The sequence below is a fragment of the Bolinopsis microptera genome, chromosome 4 (assembly GCF_026151205.1).
Source record: "Bolinopsis microptera isolate Bmic1 chromosome 4, MBARI_Bmic_1.0, whole genome shotgun sequence".
In the NCBI taxonomy this organism is placed as follows: domain Eukaryota; kingdom Metazoa; phylum Ctenophora; class Tentaculata; order Lobata; family Bolinopsidae; genus Bolinopsis; species Bolinopsis microptera.
In genome coordinates, this window is record NC_087075.1 from 5,078,101 (window position 1) to 5,104,208 (window position 26,108).

A 26,108-nucleotide genomic window follows, 5' to 3' on the forward strand; every position below is an offset into this window, starting at 1 on the left:
ATTGGTGTCCTGAAAATTGTGACTCACGCAAAAATTAAATCAGGAATCTTTAACCAAAGTTGTTCTACTGAAAGTTGGATAAGTTTGACACGGATTACTTGTACAAGAACTATGGGAAAAATTTGTGCTTCAACGACCAATAAATGTGTCGAAAATTATCCAACAAATTAAAATATGACAACATGATCAGTTGCTCATCGTGAATTTTCTTCCATTGTCGTATATCATATATACCATACCGGATGACCATTTTAACATTCGAATTTTGTACAGCTCAGTTATAATATGGCTCCAATGACGAGTACCAAAAGATCCTTTCCGGACAATGTCTCCCCGAAGACAGTCCTGACGATACCTAACTCTTCGTCCGACAGTTCAGACAGGAGTTCTAAAAGAGTCTGCAGATTATCTCCTCCAACAAATCGAGGTTAATATTGGTTCAGTGGTACTATCGAGTACATGGTGCTGTCGAGTGCATGATACCATCGAGTTCATGGTGCTATTCAGTATTCATGGTACCATCAAATCCATGGTGATTAGTGATACTGCCATTACCCTCTGATCGACATCGATTAGATGTTATAATCTCCGGTGACGGTTGATATTGTCGCCATGATAGTAGTCAGCAGTGTCGTCCACTTAATTGAATTTGAAATCCATAGTATTTGCGGCGCCATCAACGTCATAAATGAAGATATCATCAATTATCATTTAATGACGCCAATAAATGATCAGGTTAAATGATAATTATTGTGATTCTAATGGCACCAATTTCAGTTTGGCAATAAGGGGTCGTTCACATAATATTATTACGTAATCGTTTTTTGGGAAACTTTTACCCCCCCCCCCCCTCCGAAATCAGTTTATAGCTATTGTGTCAAAGTTACACTAGCGTAATCATTCGGAAACCCCCCCCCCCCCTCAGCTGATTATGTAATATGTGAACGACCCCTAACCTTGTTGCTTGTGGCCATCGAATATCAATAACTTCAATGACGTTTATTATTATTTACCATAGATGCGGAGTTCGTTGATTTTTGGCGTAGAGTTCGTGGAGTTCGTTCAAAATTTGGAGTTCGTTAGAGTTCGTTGGAGTTCGTTAGTCAATTTTTCAAAAAAAAACATGGAAAATGTTTTTTTAAAAAAGTAATCAGCTCCTTGTACTGTGAAATGTACAGTGTACACGCGACGCGTGGTAGAAGTTTCGAGTACCAATATATTTAGTTGTTTTACAATCGTATGTTATGTGTTGAATTGGCTGAATTGTAAATACAATTTCTGTTTAATTTCATTTTACGTAAGTTGTACAAAACGAACTCCTCAAGAGTTCGTAATTTTGGGTTGATGAGTTCGTAGAGTTCGTTGTCACTGAGGAGTTCGTAGAGTTCGTACGTATCATCTATGTTATTTACCCCACTTCACAAATAATCAGACAAATTCCAGAATGTAGATACCGTCCTCACTGTCAAATCAATGACCAATTATTCTTTTCAGGGGGTTCAACGCTCGTTTCTAACTTGAAGATAGCTGTGGTGTGTTCCAGTAATCAGAACAGAAGCATGGAAGCTCACAACTTGTTAAAGTAAGTTTTATGAGCTTTTTTATGAGTGTTACCTCAATTTCTCCTTGATATATTGGTTGTTTCTCAGATCCCCAAAAGCGATATTTTAAATGAAACCCGAATTTACTCATACTGGTGGACATTAAAAACTGTTCATTAACTGCTTTTTACTTTGTCCCGAAAAAATTATTTTGTTTATAGAGTTGTTGATTCTTCATTCTGGTAATGGTATACTAAAGAACACCCTATACAGGAAGAGAGGATTTAGAGTACAATCGTTTGGAACTGGAAGTTGTGTTAAATTGCCGGGTCCCACCGTAGACAAACCAAACATTTACAGTTTTGATACTCCTTATCAGGACCAGTTCGTTGACCTCAAGGTTAGTGTGATGTAGGCAACAGATAATTTCATTTTGATGTTTTTTAGATCTTGACTTCAAGGATGGTAAATGCGTTTTGGGGAGACTACGCGTAGATACTACGCATACGTATTTCCCGATGATAAATTACGTATTTCAAATTAAGTTGCAGTAACGCACGAAGATATATATATAAATATTACATTACAGTATATGGAATCGTGGCCTAATTGGTTAATACGCTAGCTCCATATCAGCAGATAGCGAGTTCGAGACTTGGATAGGATCATTTTTTCCCATACTTTTGGCAATTATGAATAACTAATGAATAACTAAAAATACCTCTGTAATATAACTAGCAAGGTGAAATGAAATCGTCTTCCGGCCGAAAAAATTATTATAGCCGTTTTAAAAATTTATTATAGCCGTTTTTTCTTTCCAGGCTGGATTCCTAGTCACTTTTTAAATTTATGCCACTGGGAAGTCCGTGTTAATCCGGTAACCGGTTTCAAAATTCAAGCCAGAGAGACTTGTGATCTTAGTCTGCGAATATTGTAATAGATAAAAATGCACTGGAACTGGGTCTCGGTTGAAAGTCTATTCCTCGAGGGAGGCATAACTGCTTTATACCCTTAGAAGCTCTGCTTTGCAGCAGACTGACTGATTAGTTGGTTCAGCATAAGAATAGCAAGTTGCTGCAGCGTTTTCATTCGAGCACCGTAAAGTCTCCAAAACGACTGTCAGTATTGCTATATACCACTGAGCCAGCGACGCACGCGCAAATATCACTAATCTGTAATCACGTATTTCCATAGAGATACGCGCGTATTTTGAAAAATTTTACCATCAAAGAATTTAAGCGCCAAATTTTGCCGTATTTCACGTATTTCTTAGAATTTTTGAATACGGCGTATTTACAGGCGATTTTTTGACGTATTTACCATCGATGCTTGACTTAGAGGCCGTTGAGCTGTTATTATTTGGGAAATTTTTCTGAATAAAGATTTTTTACAGAAAAAAGACTCCGCGTTCTACACGCAAAATGGACTACTGAACATGCTGGATCGGAATAGGAGAATCAAGGAGAAACCAGAACGTTTCCAGGAAAATCAGGACGAGTTCGATTTAATTGTAACTTGCCAGGAGCGTGTGTTTGATCAGGTCCTTGAAAGTAAGTCCATCTGTACCGCTTAATATATCTTAATATAACTTAATATAACTTAATATGAATACCTACTTCGAATTTTGGGTTTGATAGGATGTTTTAAGGGAGACTGTTATGCCAAAAAACTGACCGAAACTTTTACAGATATGAGTGAAAGAGGTGGGAACTCCTGTAAAATGGTCCATGTCATCAACGTTGAAATTAAAGATAATCACGATGATGCCACCCTTGGAGCTTTCGTTATTCACGAACTCGTCAAAGAGGTATGTCTCAAAATAAAAAAGATATCTTTTGAAACTAATCCAGTGCGTCTTGAATTCGTCAATTTTTGGATTTTGCAACCCGATTATTTATATTTGTGGTTCATGAATCAATATTTACAAACTTTATTTCGCCTTAGATCTGCTCGTCGGATGATCCAGAATCGGATCTGGAGGAAATTATCGACACAATGGAGAAGAAAAAGAAAAAGAGATTTCTTTACTCACCCGCCTTTTATTGAGGGATAATGAAATTAAACCAAGGTTGTCGTGATCGTACCTAAGTTTAATGGAATGCATTTGTAATATTTTCCTAAGAAAGTGAATTATTACTTTACACTATTAGTATTAATTACCTGAAGGATTCTGTTGTGAACTGGTGCAGAACAGATTCGGTGAACATTACAGAGTTGTCATCCACCCAAAGCTGCTGAAAATCAACTTAATTTAATTAATTATGAAGTATTCTGGCTCGTTTTCTGCATCTTGTGAGTTTTACAGAATCACGGATGGTTATATTATTATGTATACGGTCGATTGAACATTTGGTTAAACAGTTGATTTTGAAGTAATTTCTAAGTAATTATTACCATGATACTGATAAATAATAGAGCTTTTCAATGGACTGATAATGGCACTCTTAGTCTTACTTTTACGCTGCATACATAACACAGATAAATTAGGGTATTTTATTAACTAATACCAGTGATTTTATTAACTAATACCAGTGATTTTATGGATTTGATAGTTTGTTAAATCATCTAATTTTCACAATTACACTTCACATGATTGTTTCATTAAGTTAATCGTTAAATCGGGGAAAACGCTTTCCTGAAAAATGTTATTCATTTTATTGATAACAATTGAAATTTGACCTTAAAGTAAAGTTGTTGTACTTAACTGTATGGCTTAGCTTATATGTTCGTTAATGTTGCTAACGCCTGGAAATTTTGGCACTGATTATGAGCGTGACCGAAAAGGCGATTTTCCTAGTGTAAAGTTTTGGGAGCGAAGCCTCCGGAAAATTGTTGAAAAAATTTAACATAGTTAATCAAGAAATGTGAGGAATCTAGGAGAGTAGGGGAAGGCGAAGGACAGGAAGGATAATTTCGCAAAATTAAGAGGGGAAATTGAATCAAATTACTGATTACCGAGCGTCCAGCGTTATTTCTTGCAAACAGGAAATGCGTAGCACAATCTGAAATATTTGTTAACAATTTTCGGCGAAATGTCAGGCTGAGCATCGCCCAGTATTGATATCTACTATAAGCCTAACATGTTACCTGGCGGCACACTATCTAGGCTTACATGATTCAGCATGCAGAATCAGTACTTCCAAGCACCAAGGGTTTTTTCAAGATTTTACGTAATATAAACCAGATTTCGGTCATTCTGGAAAGTTTTAATGTTAAATTGGAGACTGCAAATTGCAGATGCTGATGATGATATTGATAGTCATAAATTACTCTACACTATAATAATCTTTTATAATAGTAATACGGATTTTATGTGACTCTGACCCCAACCCTAACAGTAACACTAACCCCAACCCAATTTTTGGATTGTGCAACCCGATTATTTACCTTATCGGACCTTATTTGGACGGACATTACTTGAACGCTGGAGGCCCTAGCGTTCATTTTAATGTCCGTTCAAATAAAGTCCGTTCAATTAATGTCCGTCCAAGTTAAAGTCCGTTGAAATTTTTTCAAAAATTTGTCCATTTTGAACTTTTTGTCCAGAATATGACAACTATGAGAACTTTATTGTGCCGTAAGTTAACGAAGGAAATGTTCTCCTTGGTCCATGCTGGAGGCACAGAAAACTCTATTAGTATATGATGTTTTCAAGGGTCACTTGGCGGAAAAAGTCAATAATAATATATGATAAGTGACGTTCAGGAAAATTTGATGGACGAAGAAAATTGAAAATTGAAAATAAGACACAAGTCCAGAAATGAGCTGGCGGTGGGATCGAATGATAAATTAGCTTAGCCGACTGAATGATTCAATGAAACAAGAAATATTTTAAGACTGTATAATTGGTGTGGAACAGCCCTTAAACATTCTGCAATTTATGGAGGATTTCTGGAATTTCTGGAAATGATCTTACTTTACCTCACGTTTGCACCCCGACACTAAGTGGACCGACAATGGTATGGGGGTCACGACATGATGGTATGAGGGTCACGACAATGGTATGGGGGTCACGACTTCATACAAATCTTAATCAGGTAACCGGAAGTTAACCCAGTAGAGGAATCTATGAATCTTTTCTAGCCGTTAAGTAAACATCTACGGTAAGGTAATGCTTCCCTTGACGATAACCCAGCCTGTGGACATACTATGTTTCTAAGATAAACATATATCTCTGCGGCTATTTTTATCCTCAGGATGCCAGATAATATGAGAAAAAAAAACACTTCAGTTTATATTGGTCGTTCGCTTTTCTTATTCTGATTCATTCACGGCCGATTTCATTCTCGGCAACATTTCGCGTTTAGTACAGAAACGGTAATTTAATTTGATATCATTTCCTTTTATTTGGAAAAAGGAAACTTTTGTTACGTTCCATGCACTTTATATTATTACCCAATTTTGGGTTTTGGTTGAAAACTATTTCCAATGGAATTGAACATGAAATAATTTAAGTTTAACTACATGTATATTGTATAGTGTCAGTGACAAATAAAAGTGTCAATGCAATGCAAACATTTATATCAATATGTGCCATTAATTTACGAGAGGGCCACCAAAATGTTTGTCGAAATAATTTTTGGGAACTAAGAGTAAAATAAGAAACTTTCTAATAGTAATTGTGGTACGAGAGAGCATATTATTATAAACAAATTAATTCTATCAAAATTCTTGTTACTGGGCGGCGCTCGGCCTATCAATTGTTATTCCAATATATATTCAACCTGTTTATGAACAGAGAGGTCCCCAGGTAAAATTCGTGGGGAGATATAATTAAATTTCTCAATCGTTATGTGGTAGTTGGTATGGTACCCTGATAATGACTTGTAATTTATACTTATACTTAAACCCATGTCTATACTGGAGCTACGCGTTTCCAAGAAAGCTTGATTACTTGATTCAATCATTATTCAATTCCCCGTAAAACAAAAATAATTCCTCCTTTCCCACCTCTAGATACCTCGCAATGTTCACATGTAATAGCAGATAATTCAGGGGTGTAGGAATGATTTTCTGTGCGCCACAGTCAGAATTTCAAAGGTTTTATAAATTTCAATACTATAGTAGTAGTATCGTGCAGTTAAAGTTTGCCGAAGGCAAACATTTTTGAACATTTTGCTCGTGCAAAACGCCTGGAAGCAATTTGGCAATACTAATAGTAGGCGGTGCACGATAAAAATAAACTTGCTCGGATTTTCAAAATTTTTGTACCATCATTTTCTAATTCTAGAGACTGTGAGAATTTTCACAGTAGCAAATTTATCATACCTTTTTGGAATGATCAGTGAGTTTCGCCTAGGTGCCATTTTTGATGGTGCGCGGCTTTTGGAGCAAAATTAGGTGTAAAAGTCGCGTAATTTAACGAAATTCGTTGATTTTTGTCGTATTATTCTGAAATATCTTCAGTTCCTGAACATAAATCATGCTGAAAATTTGTCAGAACCTTCCAATCATACTTAACTACCGAACCTAATTTAGTTGGGAGAGATTGGCCTTGATTAAGAGGTCTAAAAAAGACAAAATAGGTATAAATTCGTTGATAACTCAAATTCTGAGCATCGAAATTGCTCAAACTAAATTAGGTTCAGTAGAACATAAGTGTTTACGTAAGCTGACCAAATTTCAAGAAAATTGTTATATGGGAAGTATAATAACTTTTCGATTGTTTCCAAAATAATGTGCTGGCCGAAATAAGAGCAAAAAAACCATTCAATGGTCAGCGCGCGCGTCTTATTGTCGATGGCGCACTGCCTACTAATAGAGACATTTTTGAACTATGCTTACACTGTACACCATTAAAATATTCTCTACAAATAATATAACACTAGTTCTACTAGTATATGATGTTTTCAAGGGTCACTTGGCGGAAAAGTCACCGAAATTATGGCACTCAACAACATAGTTCATGAGTTAGTCCCCGCCAACATGACAAACTTGTTCCAGCCTCTAGATATTACGGTAAATCGTGTTGCCAAGGACATTGTCCGACGTTGTTATAGTTCATATAACTCAGGGGAGGTAATGAAACAGTGCTAGGAAAGCCCCACGTGATGTTAAGGTAAACCTAAAGTTGTCTAAGATAAAACCACTTCACGCCGAATGGCTTGTAAAAGTTAACACTGAAATGCAGGACCGGGGGGCGGGGTAGTTTGATAAAAAAGGTTTCCATAAAGCTAGAAACCACATATGCTTTAAGCATGGACTATTCTATGCACGAAAACCCATTTGATGAAGATGATATGTGATATTAGACACTGATCATGTACACATATTTTAACATTTTTAATGCTTAACGACTGCTTTTCTTATTTACTGTATTAAAAATGGATTTAAAATCATTTGCTGAAATCAAAAAACGTCAAAAAATTGAAAAAAATTCGGATTTTTGATGGTTTTGAATGCCTTCGAGCGTTCATATTAATGTCCGTTCATAATTATGTCCGTTCATGTAATGTCCGTCCAAATTAGGTCCGATAAGGTATAAGCTTAGCTTATATGTTCGTTAATGTTGCTAACGCCTGGAAATATTGGCACTGATTATGAGCGTGACCGAAAAGGCGATTTTCCTAGTGTAAAGTTTTGCCTTTGGGAGCGAAGCCCCCGGAAAATTGTTGAGAAAATTGAACATAATTAATCAAGAAATGTGAGGAATCTATGAGAGTAGGGGAATGCGAAGGACAGGAAGGATAATTTCGCAAAATTAAGAGGGGAAATTGAATCAAATTACCGAGCGTCCAGCGTTGTTTCTTGCAAACAGGAAATTCGTAGCACAATCTGAAATATTTGTTAATAATTTTCGGCGGAATGTCAGGCTGAGCATCGCCCAGATTGATATCTACTATAAGCCTAACATGTTACCTGGCGGCACACTATCTAGGCTTACATGATTCAGCATGCAGAATCAGAACTTCCAAGGGATTGTTCAAGATCTTACGTAATATAAACCAGATTTCGGTCATTCTGGAAAGTTTTAATGTTAAATCGGAGACTGCAGATTGCAGATGCTGATATTGATAGTCATAAATTACTCTACACTATAATAATCTTTTATAATAGTAATACGGATTCTATGTGACTCTGACCCCAACCCTAACAGTAACCCCAACCCAATTCCTGTATCAGGCATTTTCTAAATAAAACCATAGCCATTATAATTTGGACATACTTCCTTATAATTATATGGCCATGAAACGTAGTCAAAACAGTTTATCGCCGATAACTCGTCAAGTCGTCAGGGATCGAACTGAGGGAAGCATATTAGCCCTGTTATAATTATACTTGTTTGTTTGTTTGTTTGTTTATACTTGGATCATGTGAGATTTAGAGGTTTATTTAAATTTGTATACCTATGGAACTGTAGAACTGTATGAACTGTAGAAATCCAGAGAAGATCCTGGGGACGGGAACGAGCATGTTACTGTTAGTGTTAACAAGAGTCAAAAATACCGGCAGGGCACTCAATTGAATTCCGTAAGTGTTCTGGGCGTGAAACATTGTCTTCAGGAGAAGAAATCTGTCGCTCCAAGTTATTCACAGGAAACGGATCACTGAATCACTTTAAATGCTCAACTGTTTCGAGGAGAATTGGTATTTGGTGCACTACTGTTCTCAGGAGAAGGAAACCGTTGGTCTAATGTTTCGAGGAGAATTGGTACACTACTGCTTCTCAGGAGAAGAAAACCGGTGGTTTACTGTTTTGAAGAGAACTGGTAGTACACTACTGTTCTCAGGAGAAGGAAACCGGTGGTCTACTGTTTTGAAGAGAACTGGTAGTACACTACTGTTCTCAGTAGAAGGAAACCGGTGGTCTACTGTTTTGAAGAGAACTGGTAGTACACTACTGTTCTTAGGAGAAGGAAACCGGTGGTCTACTGTTTTGAAGAGAACTGGTAGTACACTACTGTTTTCGGGAGAAGGAAACCGGTGGTCTACTGTTTTGAAGAGAACTGATAGTACACTACTGTTCTTAGGAGAAGGAAACCGGTGGTCTACTGTTTTGAAGAGAACTGGTAGTACACTACTGTTTCCGGGAGAAGGAAACCGGTGGTATACTGTTTTGAAGAGAACTGATAGTACACTACTGTTCTTAGGAGAAGGAAACCGGTGGTCTACTGTTTTGAAGAGAACTGGTAGTACACTACTGTTTTCGGGAGAAGGAAACCGGTGGTCTACTGTTTTGAAGAGAACTGGTAGTACACTACTGTTCTCAGGAGAAGGAAACCGGTGGTCTACTGTTTTGAAGAGAACTGGTAGTACACTACTGTTCTCAGTAGAAGGAAACCGGTGGTCTACTGTTTTGAAGAGAACTGGTAGTACACTACTGTTTTCGGGAGAAGGAAACCGGTGGTCTACTGTTTTGAAGAGAACTGGTAGTACACTACTGTTTTCGGGAGAAGGAAACCGGTGGTCTACTGTTTTGAAGAGAACTGGTAGTACACTACTGTTCTTAGGAGAAGGAAACCGGTGGTCTACTGTTTTGAAGAGAACTGGTAGTACACTACTGTTTTCGGGAGAAGGAAACCGGTGGTCTACTGTTTTGAAGAGAACTGGTAGTACACTACTGTTCTCAGGAGAAGGATACCGGTGGTCTACTGTTTTGAAGAGAACTGGTAGTACACTACTGTTTTCGGGAGAAGGAAACCGGTGGTCTACTGTTTTGAAGAGAACTTGTAGTACACTACTGTTCTCAGGAGAAGGAAACCGGTGGTCTACTGTTTTGAAGAGAACTGGTAGTACACTACTGTTTTCGGGAGAAGGAAACCGGTGGTCTACTGTTTTGAAGAGAATTGGTAGTACACTACTGTTCTTAGGAGAAGAAAACCGGTGGTCTACTGTTTTGAAGAGAACTAGCCACTAGTTCTCTTCAAAACTAGTTACTAGTGCGTTACCGTTCTCATGAGAAGGAAACCGTCGGTCTACTGTTTTGAAGAGAACTGGTACACTACTGTTCTTAGGAGAAGAAAACCGTTGGTCTACTGTTTTAAAGAAAACTGGTACACTACTGTTCTTAGGAGAAGAAAACCGTTGGTTAGGGGAAATTATTTTATCGAAAAATGTGAGGAATCTAGGTGATAGGACAAGAGAAATTATTTTACGAGAATAGCTGCAGGGGATATCGAATACGAATTCAATCAAATAATGAAGCTTTCTTGGAAACGTATTCTTGGAAACGCATTCTTGGAAACGCGTAGTACTATAAGCATAGTTTTAAACTTATTACAACACTACAAATCTAATACATTTACATTTATTGAGAATTATGTAATTTAACGTTATACTTATGGAAATATTTTAAACTGGCATATCCTGTCCAAACCCAGGATGCACTAAATGAAGAACTCGTTGTAACTTTGTTTGAAAAGCATTAATAGACATGGGCCGTACAACTACAAGTCATTATCAGGGTATCACATCACGTTTGACTTTGAGAAATATGTCTTAAAATTTGGTCGAGCGATTTAGTAGGAGCGATGATTTATATCACGCTCGAATCTCATATGTCATAGAAGGCTATCTATAGAAGAATCTATTAGAAAGTTAGAAGAATAGTATACGTCCGCTTTGTGGGAAATATTCTCAATAGGCAGGCTAGGCTATCTAATCGTCAAGGGACGCATTACCCGTATTGTAGATGTTTACTTAACGGCTAGGAAAAATTCGTAAATTCCTCTACTGGGTTAAGTTTAACTTATTAAGATTTGTAATTGTATCACGTCGTGACCCCCGTCTTCCATTTACCTGGGCACCTCAGGCTATCATGTTCATAAACATACCGAATAGAGATTATGCGAAATGTCAATGACAGGCTTAGCGCGGCCCAGTATAGTAACAAGTAAGATCCCCATGCATTTGCAACGTCACGTAACGGTATACTGATACAGCCGCGCAAACGTGAGCAGTGAGACAAATAAAATTAAAAGTAAGATCACAGCTTATTTCATAAATCCTCCATAAATTGCAAAATGTTTAAGGTAGTTTCTTATTCGATCCCACCACTAGCTCTTGATCCCTGAAAATTATATTTGGATTTGTGTCCTATGGCTATAAGCTTGGGCTTCAATTTTCTTCGTCCATCAAATTTTGCTGAACAGCCGGCCTCCGCCTAAGGAAACATTTTTAAAAGCATGCTATTTTGCTCGAATTAAGTATAACTTTTTGAAATTTCATCGAATTGCATTGCTGTTGCCATATTTTGTATTTATACTCCAGTTGAAAAAATTCCCATTATATTAGGGCAGCATGCAGGGTGCCAGAATTATTGGAGTGTTTGAAATATTATTTTTATCTTATGATGAAATCAATATTTTTCAACTGCCAACGGGTCATAACTGTACTTTTGAATATCGAAATTACAAAATTCAAAAACTGGTCTGTAGACAATCGTTTGAAATTTTCCTTGGTTTCAGAATTTTGTGTTGATGTAGTACAAAACCCATAATTTAGGCTGTTATTAAAATTAAAGGGTCGATTCCATATTTTGTTAGATTTATGAAGGTCAGTAATTATTCAGATTTATGTGTAATTTTTTCGGTGAATTGTTTTCTAAATTTTTCTTTAGACTAAATGTGTACAGCTCTTCAGGCGATAGCGAAACATATAGAAAACTATAACTTTTATAAAAGATCTCTTTCTCCCCTAACTGATGGAATAAAATTAAGTCGAGCGGACGCATCCCGGAATTTCGGGGAATTAAAGCAGTCCAATAATCCGACATTTATCTTCTTTCGGACTTCGTTTTTAGACTGAACTATAGTGTAAAGGATTACTTCTCGAATGATCAAGACTGCATAGGAAACTGACCCTCAGAAGTCAAGTAGTGATAGTTTTAAAAAGCTGGGGTAAGCTAAAATTTCACGCAAAATTGGCTACGTGCAAATAATTAAGTGTTAAGACATGAAAACGCCTGAGGTCCCCAGGTTTTAATTGCTAACTGACCTGCATTATTATTTGGAGACAATTTAAGAAATACTGACAGCTTTGCTTTGAAGAGCAGTGGAGGCGGGGTCTCCAATGAGGTGAAGATCTGATGAAATTTATATAGTTCCATAAACTTGGCCCCCATTACGGCAAATGAATCATCGTACAATGACTGTTGACGTCGAGTAGGTACTGGTCTTGCTAAAACGACACTTGGAAATTGGAATAGTGGCCTTGATTCCGTGACTTGAAGTTGATGGAGTAGAAAAATGAATACCCTTACTGGGCCGCGCTCAGCCTGTCATTCCGCCTAATCTCTATTCGACATTAAAGCGAGCGTGCTAAATCACTCTACAGTCGATCTTCGAGATTGTTCTAAAAGGGCCCCCGACAGTTGAGACCAACTTCAATCGATGTATTTTCGGACGCTGATTCCGAATCACCCCCCATGACATAGGGTTAAAATGCTCCCCTAGCGAGATATTGGCGAAAAACTGTCTCGATCACGTGATATGACCATATAAGGAAGTTAGTCTAATTTCTCGATAGGGTTAGGGTTTCAGCATATACTTTTGTTAGAAATTGGGTTAGGGTTAGGGTTGGGATCAGATTAGAGGGCTATTATTTCGAATAGTCATTCAGGGCCACCAAGAGAACGTGTTTAAAAAGTCACGTGACAGTCGAGTGTAGAGTGATTAATCATCATCCACATTAAAGCCTGGGGTCCTCAGGTAAGAATACCCAGGTCATTTGAGCGGTGTTGGTGCAATATTTTCCACATATGGATGCGATGATATCATAACGCTCTACTCTCCTTTTTATCGATACTAAATTTAGTGCGTTCAGCCGCCGCCATTGCGCTTTTATTGACATTGTTTAACTTTAATCGCTTGAATCCTATTTTTCAGAATGAAGCCCAATTTAAAAGCTTCGCAATACTATTTTTATTTGATGTTTGATTACAGTTGCAGTAGTGAAAGGTTTTTAGGGCACATTTTTTCCTCCCTCATTAAAATTTAAATATGAAATTATTTGTGATTTTAGCCTTAGGGGGGAGGTAGTAGAGGCTCTTACGGTCATTGTCTGCTCGATACGCTAGGGACCCCAGATACACCTTACTAGACGTATTTTTGACCGTAGAATCGATTAAAAGTGGTTTTAAGATGATTGGACTGACTTTTTGGGGGTAAAATTGCAAAAAACCGATTTTTGGGCAAAAAATAGGCCAAAAAACCATGTTTTTTGATATTTTGAACAAGTTAATTTTGTTGGCATGTCGGCAAAACTTGCATGGAGATAGCTAAAACACAGCCGCACAAGATGATATAAAAATTTGAAAAATCCCTCTATTTTTTTGGGGGTAAAAATCCAAAAAAGTGGTAAAAATTTGACTTTTTTTGCTTGAAGTTTGAATAATTTTTTGCAGTTGTATTAAATCAACCCAAAAATAGTCACATCGTGTTTGCCTAAATTTTTCCTTTCCGAGAAGTACCCACTACATATACTTTATCGAAGTTTGAATATTGTCACTCCGCAAGCGTTTTTGCCAAATTTTCGACGCGCACTACGCGCAAAAGCATTTAGTTGTTATCAATTGGCACCCGCGCGTTCATCATAAATTTCAAACAGCTATAACTCAGCGAGATTATGTCCGTTCTAGCTCATATTTTCACACTAAATAGAAAATAATGTAATCTTATTGCTGACAAAATATGAATATAATTACTCTATTTGCCCTAGAGTAATAGACTGTCAAAGTTTAAAACGCGCATTGGTATAGCACGTGACTAATAAGGCCAAATTTATACTTCTTAACATATTATCGATCCTTAGACATCATACTATTGTGTCCAATTAGCGGTTAGGTCTCTAAACTCGTAGCAGAAAACACGTCTTTTTGCCCGTAAGAGCCTCTACTAAGGGGGTTTATGTCCGCCAATGTCCGTTTCCTTTTTGAACTCTATGAGATAACGGACGTGTTTTTGGGACATCAGCGGACATTGACGGACATTTGACGCTAACAGAAAAATGTTTGAGTCAAAATATTTTCAAAGTTATCCTGGAAATCTTTATTTTTCCTGCTAGTGCTACCCTGATAATTATTTTTAGCGAGTGATTGAGTGCGACCGTATTCTTCTTATTGGCGATTGATTTATTTGTGGTATGCGTTTCCGCACAAGGTCTTGGGTCTGTGATCTGTCAACTACAAATACAATTATCTTGCAGATTTGCAAATTATCACAATTCCTGACAATTTAGCTTTGGATTCTAAACTCTGACTGGAGTATCTGTATAGCTTTGTGAGTCTCTGCAGTGAACAAATTCCTGAACAATTGAATTTCATGATACAATTAACTTCCGGTTACCTGATTAAGATCACGCTCATTCCAGACTCCAGTCACGCTCATTCCAGTCACACAAATACAATTATTTTGCAGATTTGCAAATTATCACAATTCCTGACAATTTAGCTTTGGATTCTAAACTCTGACTGGAGTATAGCTTTTAGTAGAGGCTCTTACGGGCATTGTCTGCTCGATACGTTAGGGACCCCAGATACACCTTACTAGACGTATTTTTGACCGTAAAATCGATTGAAAGTGGTTTCAAGATGATTGGACTGATTGTTCTGGGGTAAAATCGCAAAAAACCGATTTTTGGGCCAAAAATAGGCCAAAAAACCATGTTTTTTGATATTTTGAGCAAGTTAATTTTGTTGGCATGTCGGCAAAACTTGCATAAAGATAGCTAAAAGACAGCCGCACACGATTGTATAAAAATAAAACAAATCCCTCTATTTGTTCTGAAGTAAAAATCCAAAAAAGTGGTAAAAATTTTGACTTTTTTGCTTGAAGTTTGAATAATTTTTTGCAGTTGTATTAAATCAACCCAAAAATAGTCACATCGTGTTTGCCTAAATTTTTCCTTTCCGAGAAGTACCCACTTCATATACTTTATCGAAGTTTGAATATTGTCACTCCGCAAGCGTTTTTGCCAAATTTTCGACGCGCACTACGCGCAAAAGCATTTAGTTGTTATCAATTGGCACCCGCGCGTTCATCATAAATTTCAAACAGCTATAACTCAGCGAGATTATGTCCGTTCTAGCTCATATTTTCACACTAAATAGAAAATAATGTGATCTTATTGCTGACAAAATATGAATATAATTACTTTATTTGCCTTAGAGTAATAGACTGTCAAAGTTTAAAACGCGCATTGGTATAGCACGTGACTAATAAGGCCAAATTTATACTTCTTAACATATTATCGATCCTTAGACATCATACTATTGTGTCCAATTAGCGGTTAGGTCTCTAAACTCGTAGCAGAAAACACGTCTTTTTGCCCGTAAGAGCCTCTACTATTTGTAAGTCTCAGTGAACAAATTCCTGAACAATTGAATTTCATGATACATAATTAACTTCTGGTTACCTGATTAAGATAACGCTCATTCCATTAACGGGTGATATTACTTGTAAAATATTTGTTCCATATTGATATATTAAATCCAGGAGATTAGGCGCGGAATGACAGGCTGAGCGTGGCCCAGTAAGACTAAAAGTAAAACTAAGACCCCCAGACCCATGCAACGTCACGTATCGGTATACAGCCGCGCAAACGTGAGGCAAATAAAATTAAGATCACAGCTTTTTCCTTTAATCCTCTATAAATTGCAAAATGTTTAAGGTAGTTTCTCATTCGATCTCACCACTAGCTCTTGATCCCTGAAAATCATATTTGGACTTGTGTCCTATTATATGGCTATAAGCTTGGGCTTCAATTTTGCTGAACAGCCTTGACACACACTGTAACCCCTTTTGAGCGCCGGCCGGCTTCGCGTGCACGAGAGGTATACAACGTGTAGCAAAAACAGCCTAAGGAAACATTTTTAAAAGCATGCTATTTTCGCTCGAATTAAGTATAACTTTTTGAAAATGAAGTTTAATCGAATTGCATCGCTGTTGCCATATTTTGTATTACTATTTATACTCCAGTTTGCAGTTGAAAAAATTTCCATTAGGGCAGCATGCAGGGTGTCAAAATTATTGGCGTATTTGAAATATTATGTGTATTTTAATTTTATGATGAAATCAATATTTTTCAACGGGTCATAACTGTACTTCTGAATATCGAAATTACAAAATTCAAAAACTGGTCTGTAGACAATCGTTTGAAATTTTCCTTGGTTTCAGAATTTTGTGTTGATGTAGTACAAAACCCATAATTTAGGCTGTTATTAAAATTAAAGGGTCGATTTCATATTTTGTTAGATTTATGAAGGTCAGTAATTAGGGATTTTAGATTTATGTCTAATTTTTTCGGTGAATTGTTCTCTAAATTTTTCTTTAGACTAAATGTGTACAGCTCTTCAGGCGATAGCGAAACATATAGAAAACTATAAGTATAACTTTTATAAAAGCTCTCTTTCTCCCCTAACTGATGGAATAAAATTAAGTCGAGCGGACGCATCCCGGAATTTCGGGGAATTAAAGCAGTCCAATAATCCGACATTTATCTTCTTTCGGACTTCGTTTTTAGACTGAACTATAGAGTAAAGGATTACTTCTCGAATGATCAAGACTGCATAGAAAACTGACCCTCAGAAGTCAAGTAATGATAGTTTTAAAAAGCTGGGGTAAGCTAAAATTTCACGCAAACTTGGCTACGTGCCAATAATTAAGACACGAAAACGCCTGAGGTCCCCAGATTTTAATTGCTAACTCAAACTTACCTGCATTATTATTTGGAGACAATTTAAGAAATACTGACAGCTTTGCTTTGAAGAGCAGTGGAGGCGGGGTCTCCAATGAGTTGAAGATCTGATGAAATTTATATAGTTCCATAAACTTGGCCCCCATTACGGCAAATGAATCATCGTACAACTACAATGACTGTTGACGTCGAGTAGGTACTGGTCTTGCTAAAACGACACTTGGAAATTGGAATAGTGGCCTTGATTCCGTGACTTGATGGAGTAGAAAAATGAATACCCAGGTCATTTGAGTGGTGTTGGTGCAATATTTTCCACATATGGATGCAATGATATCATAAGTTTCATAACGCTCTACTCTCCTTTTTATCGATACTAAATTCAGTGCTTTCAGCTGCCGCCAATGGCAATGCCACTAGTCAAACTCAAAGTCGAAAGAAAAAAAATTCTAAAAGCGCAATCGTCTGCGTCTCATTGACATTATGACTTTCTTTATATTGACATTGTTTAACTTTAATCGCTTGAATCCTATTTTTCAGAATGAAGCCCAATTTAAAAGCTTCGCAATACTATTTTTATTTGATTACAATTACAGTTGCAGTAGTGAAAGGTTTTTAGGGCACATTTTTTCCTCCCTCATTAAAATTTGCATATGAAATTATTTGTGATTTTAGCCTTAGGGGGGAGGGGGTTTATGTCCGCCAATGTCCGTTTCCTTTTTGAACTCTATGAGATAACGGACGTGTTTTTGGGACATCAGCGGACATTGACGGACATTTGACGCTAACAGAAAAATGTTTGAGTCAAAATCTTTTCAAAGTTATCCTGGAAATCTTTATTTTTCCTGCTACCCTGATAATTATTTTTAGCGAGTGATTGAGTGCGACCGTATCCTTCTTATTGGCGATTGATTTATTTGTGGTATGCGTTTCCGCACAAGGTCTTGGGTCTGTGATCTGTCAACTACAAATACAATTATCTTGCAGATTTGCAAATTATCACAATTCCTGACAATTTAGCTTTGGATTCTAAACTCTGACTGGAGTATCTGTATAGCTTTGTGAGTCTCTGCAGTGAACAAATTCCTGATCAATTGAATTTCATGTTTCAATTAACTTCCGGTTACCTGATTAAGATCACGCTCATTCCAGACTCCAGTCACGCTCATTCCAGTCACACAAATACAATTATCTTGCAGATTTGTAAATTATCACAATTCCTGACAATTTAGCTTTGGATTCTAAACTCTGACTGGAGTATAGCTTTGTGAGTCTCAGTGAACAAATTCCTGAACAATTGAATTTCATGATACAATTAACTTCCGGTTACCTGATTAAGATCACGCTCATTCCAGAAATCCTCCATAAATTGCAAAATGTTTATTTAAGGGCTGTCCCACACCAATTGTACATGAGTCTTAAATTTCTTGTTTCATTGAATCATACAGTCGGCTAAGCCAGTTTCTCATTCGTTCCCATGATGCCAGCTCTCGATTCCTGAAAATCATTTCGGACTTGTGTCTTAAGCATGGACTTCAATTACTTCATCATATTTTATAACTAGTGTAACCCGGCCAGGATTTCACTGCCGCAGTTAAAAAGGTAGGAGTAATTACCCGCTGAGTCAAAACCCGAATTATAAGGTGAGCAATTCTATTCGGAGTTCCCTCACGTATCCAAAAGTAATAGTATCTGTACCACGACTTTTACACCTGATCACTCCCATCTTAAACCGCTTTAAATCGTTTTAGAAATTAACCCTTATTAACTCCGCACCACACCCGCCTTATATTTGAAAACATGCATTACATTATACGTATGAAAGTAAACAAACAGCTGACCGCAATGAGTGGCTCCCCCCTCCCCTAATAAGCGTATAGTATTAGTATTACACGCATAAACATTGTCGTATGAATGTATGAACTCTCTCTACAGTTTAAACAGACCGCAATCAGTGCCCTACACTTCTAATATCACTTGCGGAGCTAACCTAATTACCAACGCTACAATCTACATAATATGCAGTAATGGAAGAGAAAGCGAATAGGAAGAAAAAGTGAGCCATTTTAGTGGCTCACTCCATAATGTTGCATTAATAGTACAAAACCATCAATTAAGCCACTTACCATGACCGGCCGAATTTAAAAAAATTTGCATATGGGCTTTGTCAGAGTTTTGTCGATACTATACCGAAAAAACCTGTCCTGTAACTCTTACTGTTTTTTCAATATAACCGACCGGAAATTACACAAACACACACACACACACACACACACACACATCTTGGCTTTATTAGTATTGATACTATTTTTATTTTATTACCGTAGTTAAAGGTTTTTAGGGAAAATTTTTTCCTCCCTCATCTATAATCGTATATACTGCTATAATACATGTGAATCATTGTTTTATTAATTATTATCATGAGGCACGTTTTGCCGTTCTCGTTACGTGAATGATCAATAATAATTAATTAATGTATTTCAAAAGAAATTTTCTAAATATTTTTCAATGCAATGTAGGAATAATCTAAACAGTAAGTGTAACGACTATCGACAGTGCTGCACATCTATTTCTATTAAAGATGAAGGTGAGTGATTGACTGATGTGCTCCATAAAGCACCATTTCATTTAGCAGGGGTTGTCAACACGTCATGTGCAGTGATTAGTTGTAGTAATTTCTCAATAAAATCAGAAAAGCTACGTCCTCCTACCAACTAAAACTATTCGGCGCAATTATGGCCATTTCTTATTAATTTGAACAAAGTTTAAGATTTTAACTTATATTATTGACATTCGTAATACCACTTTGTTAATATATTTTAATTTGTTTTTCTTTCAGATCTTGATCTTGGTTCTGTTCGTGTTCGGTGGTACTCTAGCGGAACGGTATTGCTTTCCTGCAACTGATACTACGTTTTTACAGGAATCATTTCAGTACCATTTTACGAAGGATGCTAGCAGCTTGTATGATATTATGAAGGAAGTGGCTGCTCTTCCGGATAGCTCAGGTAAGTATATTTGATCACAAATCTTTCTTTTTGTTAACAGGGGATAATATTAGACTCCAATTGATGAGTTGATATCGTCAATCAATGACACGGCGCACAATTTTAAATCTGTTTGTTTCCAGTTCAGTCTAATACCCCGAATATTCCATTTGAAGATACAATTTATGCTTTTGTTTCAGTTATGACGGATGACTCATCTGCAGCTTTCGGCAACAAATTCCAAATCGCATATGACTTGTCTGTTGCGGCGCTGACACTCAAGATTGGAGAAGGACGTAAGACGGGCAAGACTAGCCACGAAGTATCCACTTTTAGTACTGATAATGGATATGATGTTAAAACTGTACGCATGGTAGCTATGTTCACGGATTCGCATGAGTATCAGATGAACATAATCTTTTTTGATCCGGAAATCCTGGCGGAAGACACCACCACGATGTCTTATACGTATCCAGTAGACGGAGACAACGCTAAGGGCACGATGAACGATTGGTACGTGACGTATGCCTTCGACGAGGACGGTCAGTTGGAAGTTTATCTGAGCGACAGGAAAGATGGTCTCCTGGCAGAAGATAGCAAACTAAAGACGACTGACAAATTTCCCAGTCACGTATGGACGTTCTTGAAGACGCAATCAGAGGATATATATGCTGATGGATTGTTCCTGGAGTTGTCTATGGGCCCGGATCATCCAGATGGTGTAATCACATTTCAATACCGTAAGTTAATCTGAAAAATGATCAAAGTACATCCAACAAAACATTTTCATATCATAAAACAGTAAACCCCAATTAACCGTACCTCTTCCCTTTCCTCCAAATCCGCCTTATCAATGCAATGGGACCCTGATGTCAAGCACAATTTTCAAGCACTTTACTTCCCCTGAGTGAACAACCTCATCGATTGATTTGATGTTTTTCTCGAATGAATGATTATAGCTAGTCGTATCAGTAACTGAGTAATAAGCCCAAACGTTTTCACAGTTCACACCTATAATATATTGATATATGATTCTGGGGCAAAATTTGCAGTTTTTCCGTTTGTTGCGACAGAGAAAAGGCTCTCATCAGGATAAGGAAATGTTCTAAGCTTCAATGTAACAACATCGTATTCATGATCTCAAATTATTTGTTATATTGTAATGTTGAAAGTATTGAAACTGATAGCAAAACAACTTCCCAGCCATCCCCGGAGACTCTATTGCAGACAGTGACATCGAAATTGTCGCGATGGGAGCAGCTGGATTCGGTTATATCCTGCAACGGGCAAGCTACCCCGGTAGCGCTGCGGAGCTGATAAATGGGTTTTCATTCCCGGAATGCGTAAACACAGACAACTGTGAGTAAATCCAAAGTTTAAACCGTTACCATGGTGACTATGCGTTTCCATGGTGACTATGCGCTCGTTCATAGTATTATTAATTTAGTTACGAGCAGTTGCTATACATACTAAGTCGGGGTATTCTGACTCTAGCGAAATAATATTATGATTATTATTTAGTTGCTTTTATAAAATAACTTCCTTCATTTCAAACATGTATATTGTTCGTGATTTATTTGCTGTTATAAAATAACCTCCTTCATTTCAGACATGTATATTGTTCGTGATTTATAAGTTGCTTTTATAAAATAACCTCCTATATTTCAGACATGTATATTGTTCGTGATTTAGTTGCTTTTATAAAATAACCTCCTTCATTTCAAACATGTATATTGTTCGTGATTTAGTTGCTTTTATAAAATAACCTCCTTCATTTCAAACATGTATATTGTTCGTGATTTATTTGCTGTTATAAAATAACCTCCTTCACTTCAGACATGTATTTTGTTCGTGATTTAGTTGCTTTTATAAAATAACCTCCTTCATTTCAAACATGTATATTGTTCGTGATTTAGTTGCTTTTATAAAATAACCCCTTCATTTCAAACATGTATATTGTTCGTGATTTATTTGCTGTTATAAAATAACCTCCTTCACTTCAGACATGTATTTTGTTCGTGATTTAGTTGCTTTTATAAAATAACCTCCTTCATTTCAAACATGTATATTGTTCGTGATTTAGTTGCTTTTATAAAATAACCCCTTCATTTCAAACATGTATATTGTTCGTGATTTATTTGCTGTTATAAAATAACCTCCTTCACTTCAGACATGTATTTTGTTCGTGATTTATTTGCTTTTATAAAATAACCCCTTCATTTCAAACATGTATATTGTTCGTGATTTATTTGCTGTTATAAAATAACCTCCTTCACTTCAGACATGTATTTTGTTCGTGATTTAGTTGCTTTTATAAAATAACCCCTTCATTTCAAACATGTATATTGTTCGTGATTTATTTGCTGTTATAAAATAACCTCCTTCACTTCAGACATGTATTTTGTTCGTGATTTAGTTGCTTTTATAAAATAACCTCCTTCATTTCAAACATGTATATTGTTCGTGATTTAGTTGCTTTTATAAAATAACCCCTTCATTTCAAACATGTATATTGTTCGTGATTTATTTGCTGTTATAAAATAACCTCCTTCACTTCAGACATGTATATTGTTCGTGATTTATTTGCTGTTATAAAATAACCTCCTTCACTTCAGACATGTATTTTGTTCGTGATTTAGTTGCTTTTATAAAATAACCTCCTTCATTTCAAACATGTATATTGTTCGTGATTTAGTTGCTTTTATAAAATAACCCCTTCATTTCAAACATGTATATTGTTCGTGATTTATTTGCTGTTATAAAATAACCTCCTTCACTTCAGACATGTATTTTGTTCGTGATTTATTTGCTTTTATAAAATAACCTCCTATATTTCAGACATGTATATTGTTCGTGATTTATTTGCTTTTATAAAATAACCTCCTTCATTTCAGACAAGTATACGGATCTCGTGCAGAGTGAAAATCCCTCCTGTCCTCAACCCAACACCGTCAGAGAGGTTAAAAGTAAAATGCCTTACGGTAAATATCATACTAAAGAGACGTGTCAAAGCGATGGATATAGCTGTTGGGATGATACTCATAGAACCTGTAATGCAAAACAAAATTTAGGTAAGAAACGATATAACTTGTTAATACAAAGGTAAATATGTGTTATGGGACTATTATCGCGATTAGCAAATTTATCCCTTAATTGTCAAATTTGTTAACCAATGGTTGCGGAATATATGGGTGATTGCACGGACCTTATGCGACTTTATTTGGACAGACATTAAAAGTTAGTGAAGGACTTTTTTATGTTTAAACGAGTATTATACGGCTGCTTTTATATTGTCTTCGAATCAGTTGGCTGTTCATTAACAAAGCTTGAAGCAAAAAGTTGCCAAATAAACAAATTGTAAGCCAAGAATAAAAATATATCCATCCAGAATTATGTCTGTCCAAATAAGGTACGATAAGTTCAGAGTTAGTCGTAATTGCTACTCAGATTTAGATAGCTCTTTTAACTGTGACGTTCAGTTTGTAGTGTGTCGGAAGCTGATGCGAATGTAATGACTACCGATGAGCACATAGATGTGCACGTGAACAACGTTGGACCGTTTGTCGGAATGGAACTGTCGGAGGGGGATCGTGACAAAGTTATCTTCTTGGGGGAAAGACTTGACTTTATCTGTAAAGACAAAAATGATGGAGCCGAGTAAGTGGTCTACATCATGTCTATGGTCATATGTTTGGTCACATTATTGTATGAACAGTATCGCTGGTGAACCTATTAAACCTATTTTCTTTGGCTATAGAAATGGCGCGGAACAGTTTAATCTGTTACCGCTTGTAACTGCTATTCAGAGCATGATTTTGATTGCTGGTATTATGTAAAGAGGGAGCTGGGGGAGAGGGCAGGGGTAGGGGGCTGGGGGCAGTAATTTTTTTTCCTTTGAATATCGCGGAGTCCTCTTCAAACTACAGAAAATTGTGTGTTAGCGAGAAAGTAAGTCTGTAAGTTTCAGGATTATATTATGATTCAATTGATAAAGTTGGAATCCCAGGTATGTGTTCGAGTACGACCCGGAAAACTTCAATGATGAGTCTCAGTTTGGATACGACACCATCAGTTTCAGCTGCGTCAACGATTACGCTAAATTATACACCGACTTCAAGGCTATCTTTGATGCCTTGAAATGTGTCCGTAAGTTACTGTTAAAGCTAATTATATGATAGTGATAGTACTGCTCGGCTCTTTAGTCTCTAGCCTGGGAGAGAAGTAATGTAATTGCCCCGTCCTCTTAGACTCTAAGATTCTTAAAATATAAATACGTGTTTCCAACGATTTCAAATGATTGTTAGTTCCGCAATTATTTAACATATTTTAAATGACAGCTAAGCCACAAGATGAACCACAAGATGAGCCACAAGATGAGCCACAAGACGATGGTAATGATGGTCACGATGACGACTGCGCAAAAACATTCAGTTGTGAATATTCGCAAGCTGCTATCCTTACTAGCAGCTCAGCCATCATAATTGTTCTCCTGGTAGTAGCATTCTTTTAGAATTTTCTATCAAGTGATCTTTTTGATGATCGCAGATTGAATAGATATTACAAAAGGAAACGAACCTGACTGAATTAGATTTAGAGCATATAAACTGTATTATACACTTTTCAAAGAAAAAGGGGAACTCAAACAATAAATGTATTGCTTCGGCATTCAGACATTAATAAATTTGCATGATATTAGTATAGTTTAGAGCAATATTTTAAATATTTGGCCACATGGCTAAAAGTAAACTTGGGTTTTTGTTTTTGAGCTCTTGTATTTTTTTATCAATAAAATTTCAAATTGTTACACAGATACATCATTTTATTTCAAAGAAAATATCGCCGAATGACCTTACATGCCTTGACAAGTGACCGAGTGTAAACAAAATTAGGGACACCGAAACACCAGTTGACCAGTAAACTGGTCATAGCAATTACATCGGGCCTTATATGCACCTATAAGTGAAGCGATGCTGCAACCAAGGCATGCTAGGTTTATTCCATTGAACTAAAAAGGTTACAGCCTAAAATATAGATATGATAAATAACAATGTACCATAAATCATAATTATAAACATACTTTATTGTACATATTTTATTAATCATACTTTTTATCAATTTATATTTAGATAATATAGTTACATGAAAGATAACGAAAACTTTCAATTATCAAAATATATAATATCGTGATCTATAACAAGAGATTATAATTACTGATTAAGGATTTGCAGCATTTGTACGGGGTTGTAATTAAGTACAAAAAATATAATTCGTGAGATTAATGCCAGGAATGCGCACAGATCTTTAATCAGTAAAATGACAGTGAAATTGTACTGAGGTGTTTAGTATTGTAAAACTGCTCGAGGTTATTCATAATTCGTCTTGATAGTAAAGTATTGTTTCGTTATTGTTATCAAAGTTTGTGTGTCTGATCATCGTGAAAGTTTAGGTAAATTGTTTAACTGTCAGAAGATGTTATATGGTCGTTTAGAACTGTCCAAGGTACTGAATTAAATGGGTTTTAAACACGGATGGCCTTGAGATTTCCCTTAATTCATAAGGGAGTTTATTCCAAAGAATGTGTGCTCTGTAAAAGTAAGACTTAGATATGCCTGAACATCTGGTCTGGCTTGACGTAAGGTTTTGTGGAACTTGAGGAGAAATGTCATTAATCATACTGAGATCGTGTAGATGTGATCGCCTTAACCTACTTCCCATGAAACGTCGTAAGTAAGGTGGAAATGTCACAACTGACATGTCATAAAAAATATTATGAAAATATATAAATATATCCTTGTAATCAAACCTTACCGAGAGTGGAAGGATATTTAGTTCCTTACACGCTATGAAATACCTTTTTTGTCCCTAAGGCTCAATTAAATATCATTAAGGATCCACTTGAGACCTCTTTTTTTGTATCGATTCAAGTTTTTCCACCGAGGTTTCTGAATGA

The 26,108-nt window shown here is 36.5% G+C and overlaps 2 protein-coding genes across 2 annotated transcripts; both read left to right on the forward strand.

Annotated features, from left to right (window-relative positions):
* Positions 1 to 270: 270 nt before the first annotated feature.
* Positions 271 to 4,129, forward strand: LOC134813940 (RNA polymerase II subunit A C-terminal domain phosphatase SSU72-like). Its single transcript, XM_063821884.1, has 6 exons — positions 271 to 427; positions 1,495 to 1,582; positions 1,815 to 1,941; positions 2,935 to 3,091; positions 3,230 to 3,348; positions 3,486 to 4,129. The coding sequence occupies exons 1-6, from the start codon at positions 286 to 288 to the stop codon at positions 3,585 to 3,587; spliced, it is 735 nt and encodes a 244-aa protein (XP_063677954.1). The 5' UTR covers positions 271 to 285; the 3' UTR covers positions 3,588 to 4,129.
* A 14,435-nt stretch (positions 4,130 to 18,564) lies between these two features.
* On the forward strand, positions 18,565 to 25,603 carry LOC134813710 (uncharacterized). The gene is made up of 9 exons (XM_063821564.1): positions 18,565 to 18,773; positions 19,691 to 19,758; positions 20,011 to 20,179; positions 20,359 to 20,898; positions 21,362 to 21,517; positions 23,053 to 23,229; positions 23,638 to 23,815; positions 24,165 to 24,304; positions 24,496 to 25,603. Exons 2-9 carry the CDS (start codon positions 19,753 to 19,755, stop codon positions 24,666 to 24,668), a joined length of 1,539 nt encoding a protein of 512 aa, XP_063677634.1. The 5' UTR covers positions 18,565 to 18,773; positions 19,691 to 19,752; the 3' UTR covers positions 24,669 to 25,603.
* Positions 25,604 to 26,108: the final 505 nt, after the last annotated feature.